Here is an 8,868-nt window from a genome sequence, read left to right as displayed (position 1 = left end):
GAGTGCTGACGGGACGGGACGGGACGGGACGGGACGGGACGGGACGGAGGGTGGCACAGCGCGGGCAGCTTTCTCGCCCCGGGCTCCTTCCGTCCCCGTTCCCGCTTTTGGGGGGGTCTCACAGTGAGAGCGTAGCGCTGGGGGAACTCGGGGAGTGCTGAGATGAGGGACGGGGCTTAGCGGGCGGTGCTACGGCCGGCCGGGTGATGTCAGGGGTGTTTGCCTACATCGGTGGTTCTGTGATGGGAGCCAGCACCTGGGTTGTGCTGCTGTGCCCTGCTGCTCGTTGTTTGGGAGCCTTGGCTTTTGGTCTTGGGGAGGCAAGCGGGAGAGGTGAATTTGGCTGTTGGAAAGGAGCCGAGCGACTGGACAGCTGAAAGCAGGAACGGAATGCCTCCCCCTGCTCTGCAAAGAAGTCCTTATGGTTTGTTTTAAACCTTTGTGGAGGTTCCTGACTCATCCTTCTCCACGGCTTGGCTGCTCGCTGTGTTGTGCAGAGCGGTTCCCAGGAGCTCAGGTGAGTTTTGGGCTGCCTTCTGCTGCTCCATGCTGAGCTGCTTGTTTGCCTGCTGCTTTTCCTGGGCCTTTGGGACCGGGCAGATTTCCTGGGTTTTCCATTGAGCACACGATTCCAGAAGCTGAGGGTTTACGAGGAAGCATCAGGCATCGTGGGGCTTGTGTTATAAATGGGAACAAATCAGGGCTGGGAACACAAGTTTTGCTGCTAAACGACATGTCCAGCTCTGCACAACCATTTAAAGCAAGTTTTACATTCCCTCCGGTGGCTTCTAAAGCTGTTGGAAAGGAGCTGTGAATCCACCAGGCTTAATTCCCATTATAAGCAGTGTTTGGGGTTTTGTGTCCCCGCTGTACAAAACCCCATCAGGGTGGAGCTTTGTGCCAGCCGGGCTGAGGAGAGGGAATCATTTAGGAAAAGGTGGGCACTGAGAGATGTTGTTCTGCCTGTGGGCGGCATGAGGCTGAGCACCAACTGCAGGAGTGTCAGCAGCGCCTCCTCCATCACTGCCCTCCTGCTGGATTTCTGTCCCCAGCATCATTGTGGCTTGGTGTCAGCGTGCTGGTGTGAACGAGCATTGCACAAAACTTAATTAGTGCTTATTTATAGTACCAAGCCTTTGAAGTTCTGGTTGCTCAGCAAGCCCAGTGCATGCCCCGGCTGGCTTATGGTGACCCTAATGGATGTGGGCTGGGGATCATGATGGGACGCATTGGTTATAGGGTGGTGGAAGCCCTGGTTCCTGCCCCACAACCAGCCCTGCTTCCTGCTTCCTGCTGCTGCTGGAGGCTTACTGGGAAACCCCTCTCTGCCAAGTCCTGCCCCTGCATGGGGTGGAGGGGCCCCGGGGGCTGCAAGTGTGTAGCAACGTTGGAAAATGCTTAAGGATATTTCTCATTGCTGAAGTGATGTTTTTTTCCCTTCTGCCTTGTGTTGGCCGGAAATAGGAATTCAATTACAATTCAGAAAAAGAGAATTCAGAGTTTAATATATTAGATAAGCCTCTCAATAAGCTGGTGTACACTAAGTGTGCTGGGGATGGAAAGGATAAATAGTTTCCACCTCAGACATCTATTAGGGTGGGAAGGCATCAGTGCAGCTGCTGTCCTTCCTGCTGGCATCTCCTGGCTCCTTGCACCTGAGAGCCCCGGCCCTGGTTCACTTCTTGATAAATGCAGCCTGCTGAGGGTTCGGTGCCATTGCCAGCATTCACAGTGACATCACAATATTTTCTGCCCTACACCACAGATTTCCCTAGATTGAGCCCGAGAGGAAGCATGTATTCACGTGAAAACGTATGGTGGTTGTGGCGTGTACCAGCCAAACGTGCTTGTGAGTGGCAGTGGGTCTGGTTGGAGGGTGCACTTGGGTTGTGATGTGATCCTTCGTCGTGAGCCGATTCCTTCCCTGCTGTCCGTGTGTGGTGGTGGCAGAGAGGCAGCTGGAGGTGTTGGCTCTGTGCTTGACATCTGCCACGGCTCCTGGCTGGGCTCCTGGGTCAGTTCTGGGGTGACTGTGGATAAAGCTGAGTCTGGCTGTGCTCGAGGGCACTGCTGCTCCCATCTGCCTACCTTCAAAGCATTTCTCCTGTCTCCAGCTGCTGCCATCCCATCGCCATCACCCATCCTCAGCAGGGAAGTGCAACTCAGCAGCACTTCTCCTCAGGGCTGGAGAAGCTCCTCAGGGCTGGAGAAGCTCCTCAGGGCTGGAGAAGCTCCTCAGGGCCCAGAGCTCAAACCCCCGCTTCTGCTTGTCAAAGCTTGGGTGCAGGTTAGTGAGTTATTCCCTGTTATCTCTCTGGAGGCAGCTTCTGCTGGGTTAAGTTCTCCCAGTACCCTGGGCAGCCCATCCCAGTGCCTCACCACTCTTTCTGAGCAGAAATTGTTCCTTATATATATATATATATATATATCTTGAAGGGTCAGCCCAGCCCTCTCTTTGCTCTGTGGTGCATGCAGACTCACCTGGACTGTTCCAGGAGCAGGGAACAAGTGAGAGAAGATCCTTTCTCTGTAGGGGTTTTGGGGAAAAAAGTGATGGAAATAGTCAAACTATGACCCTGCCAAGGGGTTGTAGGGACAATTTCCATCAGGATGGGTTCGTTCAGGAGATGACACATTCGTGTATTGAGCAGTTACAGACACCAGGTGCAGGCTGGTGAGTCCTCCGTGATGCCTGGGCGAGGCAAACGCTTTGCTTTGCAAAATAATCCTGGCCATGATCACGTTTGTTTACAGAAGGGAGCTTAGAGATGTCCTCTGTGTGAACCCAGAACTACCTGCTTGGCTGCCATCTCTCCTGTTCTCTGCTTCTCTCCTTGTAGGAAGCTGTAGTGGGTAAATTGAGTCATGGCTTCTGTGCTGTCTTGCAGGAATCGGTGCTCTTCCCCAGGAAAGGAGGAGGAGGCTTCTGTTCTCTGTGAAAAGAAGAATGTTCATTTCTTCTTTCCCACGGAGAGGAAATCACTGAAATTTGAGGGTACTGCTCATAGTAAAAGAGCTCCCATGTTTTCTTTGCATCACGTCAGAACCCTCTGTACCACTCTAAGCTCTGTGCTCACCCTCCATCCCAATGAGGAGCTGTTATTGTTCTGTTTCCCTAAAAACTGTGCATCTGTTTCCTTTCATAATGTAAACTCTGACCCTGTGTCCAAGTTTGGGTGGTTTGTTTTCTCTTTCGCTTTTCTTTTTTCCTGTTAGTGCTGAAAACGTGGCCAGTGAGATGTGCTGCTTGCTGGGCTTCTCTGAGGGATGGAGAAAAAGGAGGAGGAGGGAGGAAGAAGAGAAGAGAGGGGGAGAAGAAAGAGAAGGAAGGAGATAGGAAGGAAGGAATAGGAAGAGAGGGAGGGAGGAGGATAGAGAAGGGGAAGGAAGGGAAAGGGAGGAAGGGAGAGAGGAGAAGGAAAGAGAGGATGAAGGAAAAAAGGAGGAGGAGAAGGGAGGGGGAGTGGGGGAAGGAAAGAAGAGAGGAGGAGGGGGAGGAGGAGAAGGAATTGCTGGATTGCTGGAGTTGTATGAACCCACAAAGGATCTGCAGAACACATCTCTCTGCCCTATGCTTAGGACTGGTCATCAGGCATCTGCTGTGGGCAGTGTTGGATGTCAGAAAGACGCCCCGGTGTGTTCCTAGGTGTGATGTGGGGCTGAGGGGACCGGACAGACGTACGCCCTGCTGCCCAGAGCCACTCTGCGGGGAGCTGGGCGTGCGTTAGGGAACCACGTGGCAGCACAATGAGCACGAAGCTGGCAGCTGTGATTATATGTTGGGAGAATATTTGGCTGCGGGTGCCAAGTGAGTCGGAGGACTTCATTTAGGGCGGTGAATGCAGAGAAATGAGAACAAAAAAAGAGGAGAGACTGGAATATAGATGTGGAGAGCCAGCTTCGAGCTCCAAGCATCCCAACGTCCTGGGGGAAGGCAGTGAATGTGTGCCATAACCTGGCCCAGGGACACAGGTGGCCAAGACCTCTTTCAGGCATCTCCATCCTCAGTGCAGAGCTGGCCTGCATCAGCAACTCCTTGATGGAAAAATCATCTTTGGGATCGTAGGCAAAGGGCTGGTGGCATCTCCCTGCTGCTTTTTGCCTTCCTGGGGAGTTTTTTACTGGGCACCCCTGTGACACAATGGGCAGGATGGAGAGGTCACTGTCCCACTCCCTGATTTCAGGCACTGCTTCCCTTCCCCATGGGTGCTTAGGCCGCGAGCTCTTGGAGGAGTGGCAGGGCTGGAGCGCAGGCAATGTGCAACACACTCAGATGTTCTGGTGCCAGCCAGCCCTGGGAAAAAGCTTTTTCCAGTGAGTCATTTGCTGCCTCTGCTTTGTGTGAGGCACTGACTACATTTGGGGGAAGGGGAGAGATGGAAAAACGCAACCCAGATCTCCCTGCTCCAGCAGGACCACGTCCGTGCCAGCACAGCTGCCCTGCTTGTGCTTGTTGAAGGCAGCACCAGCATCAGACAGCAGCATAAATAGAACAGGCCTGCCTATTTTAAGACATAGATTGCATGATCTGGGTGTTAAAATAAAGAAAAATCTTTATTTTAGCTGCAACTGGCAGCACGGGCTTGGGAGAGGAGCAGGTAGGTAGTGCCTGTGGGCAGCTGGGCTGGGAGGTCTTCTTTTGCCCTTCTTGATCTGTTTGAAGAACCAGTGGGTATTTCTCCTCACGGATGCAGCAGCAGGATTCCTCACCTGTGCGTCATTTCTCCTTGCTGGAAATTGGGAGCAGCAGCATTCAGTTGGACGAGCATTGGGTTGTGATACAGAGGGGTTAAAGTCAGAGCCCTGGGCAGATAGGGGCAGCTGAGCCTGTTCCCTTCCTTCCCTCCACCCTGCAGCAGTGGCATCCCTGCTCCATCCCTGCTCCATCCCTGCTCCATCCCTGCTCCATCCCTGCTCCATCCCTGCTCCATCCCTGCTCCATCTCCAGCAGCAGAGCATGGGTGCCTGCTGACACTTATGCCCTGGCAGAACAAACAACTGATGCTAATTAACTGGGATTTCCATGCCAAACAGATGGTTTATCAGGAGGTAGAAGATGATGTTTGAGGTTCTGAGATAATGTGGATGAGCCAGGAGCCAAGGAGGGCTATTGGAGAAAGGTACTGAACTAGCTGATGGGCAGAGCTGTCTCTCCAATAGCAACCCCAGCCATAAAAGTTTATTAGTTTAACTCAGTCTGAAAATGCCTCTTCCTCTCTTTCCCTCATCCCTTTCCTCTCTTCCCTCTTTTCTGTTAGAGACATTTTATGTTTGTTGCAAGTGGGCTGCACATCAGAAAGCAAAACTGCCCTGTGGGAGATGGATGGGGTTGTCGCATAATAATGGTATAAAGTTCACGTTTATCTCTGTAGCACAGCTTTGATTGCAGGCTTCTGGTAAGCTCTCAGACCAGATGAGATCTTATCAGGCCCTGTAACTCACCCCATGCACCCGGTCATAGGGCGGTTGTCACATCAACCTCGCACTTCTCTCAGGGATCCCTTTCCCTGTGAATCCAGCTCACAGCTCAGCTGGGAGGCCTTTCTCACCAGCCCACAGCTGCGGGGTTTGTGTACCCAAGGCGTGGGGACGAACCCGAGGCTGCTCAGTGCCTGGATGACACAGAGGTAGGGCATACAGGAGGGGACTCCTTCCCTGCTGCGGTGCAGTGAACTTGCTCCAGCACACGCTCGTTAGACGAGCTCAGCCTCCTCTCACCCTAATATTGGCTGGTTCTCTGCTTCCCTTCTCTTTCCGTATTCCCTCTGCTCCGCTGTTCATTCAGGATCCCTTGCCTTTTGCCTTGCCTCGCCGTGCCGCAGCAGAAGCAAGGCAAGACAGTGAGGGTGAGGAGGGAGATCAGCAGTAGTGAGATGTCCCATGAACAAACTTGTCCATAGGCAGAGGCTGTGATAGCTGGACCTGCTGCTCTTTGCCAGCTCTCATTTCTTCCTGCTCTCTTAGGGGACGTACAGAGGACATCACCTTTCCTTTCAAACCTGCTGTTTGTGGAGCAAAGCCGGGGCACGCTGTAGTTGCAGTGCTGAGCTCCTCCTTGGGAACCCCATGTGGCTGCCATGAGAGCTTTTGGCTGTGTGTCGTTTGCTGTTGTACCTTTCTGCTTCTCCTGAGGTTTTTCTGCTCTCTCTCTGTCCCACAGACTGCCTGGAGCTGCTGCTGCTGGAGTCCATGGCGTACACCGGGACCCCTCCGCCAGCGGGGCCCATTGGCTCCCAGTACTGCGTCTGCAAAGTTGAGCTGTCCATCTGTGGCCAAAACCTGCTGGACAGGGATGTCACTTCCAAGTCTGACCCCTTCTGCGTCCTCTTCATGGAAATCAATGGAAAATGGGTGGAGGTAAGTCTTGAAGCTGCGTTATTTCTGCTTCCTGTGGTTTGGTTCTGTGGATGTCCTTAGTAACACTTGTGTTTTGATCAGGGTGTTGAACATGGCTTGTACACCTGTGAAGGAAGCTTGAGTGGATTCCTTCATTTTTCAGAGCACTTGGAAACCACCTGGCCTCCTGTCTGGGCACCTCACCAGTGCAGACAGGCTGGGAACAGAGTAGCCCATGGCCTTGGCTCGTCCTGACAGGGCTGGGCTCTGTGTGGGCCTGAGAGCCCAGGAGCCAACCAAGTCAAGGCAGGAGGTGTCACATCCCTTCCCATGGATGTTGCAGGAAGTGTTGTGTGATCAGAATTCCTTAAAAAGGAGCGATTCTGTGCCATGCTTTGTTAACAGGTCCTCAAGGTAGACAAAAAGAGAGGACAGACCCTAATTCCTAACAGAGAAGAGCCTCTGTGTTACTCATGGTTGGATCAAGCTGTATTAATGTTTCTTCAAGTGCCTTTATCTTTTCCTTCCCTCTGTGCTCAGTTCTCAGCCAGACTCTGGCACAGGAGTCCTGTGATAAGGGCTTTCATAAGGTGCTTTTAACAGCAAGCCGTAAATTCCCAAATGAACTTACTCTGGGATCCGTGGGAGCTCTCAAGCCCCCTGAAGTTCTGCAGGTCTTCTTGTCACTGCTCTGTCTCTTGATCAGGGCCTGCTTCTCCCTGCAGCATCACAGCAGCTTCTTTAAGGTACAGCAGAGCAAAGTGTTGGGTTTGGGTTTTTCTACACTGAAGCAGGAGCTTCTTGGCAGCCCTAGGGCTGGAGCACTGTCTTATGAGGGACTTGGGATGTTTCAGAGGAAGAGCAGCTCAGGGAGACCTCATCACTCTCTGCAGCCCCTGAAAGGGAGGTTGTGGTGAGGTGGGGGTTGGCCTCTGCTCCCAGGTAATGGCAATAGGATGAGAGGGATGGCCTCAGGTTGTACCAGGAGAGGTTTGGGTTGGATATTAGGAAAAACTTCTTGGAAAGAGTGGTGAGGCACTGGCACAGCTGCCCAGGGAGGTGGGGGAGTCACCGTGCCTGGAGGTGGTCAAGAACCATGGAAATGTGGCACTGAGAGACGTGGTCAGTGGGGCTGGGCTGGGGTCGGATAGATGATCTTACAAGTCTTTCCCAACCTTTATGATCTACAAAAGGCACTTCATCACTTCCACGTGAAGCTTGCAGAGATATGCTCCAGGAGGAGGCAGTAATAAAGGTGTACTTCTGGAGGAGTCTCCTCTGCAAGGCTCATCCTCGTTCCTCCATTGAACTGACCTCCTTTGGACGAGGTGGAAACCTCTCCACCATCCCAGGGCTGTGCACAAGCACCTGGTTCTTCAGTCATTCCTTGCTGTTTTGTGCAGGCTGGTTTAATGACAGCAGGCTAAGCTCAAAATAATCCAGGCAAGGCGTGTGGTGGGCCTGAAATCATCTTACCATGTGTGAACTGGTCCAAAAGTTGCTTCTCAACGTGCAGTTATCTGCGAGTGCTTTAGGTCTGGGTGTCTGCAGCACTGATCCCATGGAACAGTGAGCCATCGTGATGTCCTGCTTGGAACAAGATGTGTTTTGAGGTGAGCAGAGAGAAGCTGTTCCTTGGAGCCCATGTCTCTTGTAGAGCTGTTCCTTGGGTTTCACTTGAAAAGTTGCTTTCTAAAGGACAGGACTGTACTGGGTGAAGGTCTGGGAAATCAGTCCAGGGTTGCTTGTTAGGAGTGCCTGGGTCCTCCTCTACTCTTAGACTGGTTTGGAATGAGGTGTGTGTGAAGCAGAGCAGGAACTCCCAAGGGTGGTTTTCGTGGTGCTTTATTGAGTGTTCAGCACATCACTTGCAGAAACTGTAGTTGTCATTTCCTTCTGCAGCAGTCCTTGTAGGGCAGAGTGTTGTCTGTGATTGAATGAATGTCTTGAATTCAAACTTGTCTGTGTGAGAACATATTGCTCTGTGCCTAGAAATACCTTTGGCTGCAGAAGAAAAGACTGAGCTAAAGTGCCTGTGGAAAAACATGTGGATTTCATCTTGTAAGTGCAGTTGGAGTTAGGTAGCACAAGGGTTCTTTGGTCTGTTGAGGAGGGAACAGATATGTAGTGCCTTGGGATGTGATAGATGGATGCAGAGCTGGTCAGCTCAGCACAAAATGAGCAGCTGAGGGACATTAAATCACCCCAGTTCCCAGGGAATTACGTGGTCTCGTTATTCTGATACTTGGATTTAGGGGGCAGCCTGAGCACTTGGCCAGGAAATGGTGAATCAATGGGCATCAGCTCAGGCTTCCTGCAGCTGATCTCCATGTCACGGGCAGGGTGTAGGGGCAGACCTCATTTTTGCCACATTCTGCAGTTAACTCTGCTCAATAGCAGCCTGGATGAAACTGATGAGCTTTCCAGTCTTGATAGGTGTCATCTTTTTGACCTGATTGTGCTTTTCAGGAATTCCTCTTCTGCTGTCAGTAATGTCTCAGTCCAGTAGTTTTGATTACAGAGCTTTTTTTT

At 52.1% G+C, this 8,868-nt stretch overlaps 1 protein-coding gene across 1 annotated transcript in view; it reads left to right on the top strand.

Moving 5' to 3' along the window:
- The first annotated feature begins 16 nt into the window (after positions 1 to 16).
- LOC100540910 (protein NLRC5-like) overlaps positions 17 to 8,868 on the top strand; it is a 29,530-nt gene continuing 20,678 nt past the window's right edge. The window contains exons 1-4 of the mRNA XM_019619687.2: positions 17 to 517; positions 2,115 to 2,287; positions 2,889 to 2,995; positions 6,161 to 6,398. Of these exons, the coding sequence (XP_019475232.1) occupies positions 422 to 517; positions 2,115 to 2,287; positions 2,889 to 2,995; positions 6,161 to 6,398 (614 nt within the window). The 5' untranslated portion in view covers positions 17 to 421. The remainder of the gene's footprint in view (positions 518 to 2,114; positions 2,288 to 2,888; positions 2,996 to 6,160; positions 6,399 to 8,868) is intronic.

This window comes from Meleagris gallopavo, chromosome 13, assembly GCF_000146605.3.
Source record: "Meleagris gallopavo isolate NT-WF06-2002-E0010 breed Aviagen turkey brand Nicholas breeding stock chromosome 13, Turkey_5.1, whole genome shotgun sequence".
Taxonomy (NCBI): Eukaryota; Metazoa; Chordata; class Aves; order Galliformes; family Phasianidae; genus Meleagris; species Meleagris gallopavo.
Note: the sequence above shows the minus strand (reverse complement) of the source record. Positions and strands in the feature narration are given on the sequence as shown.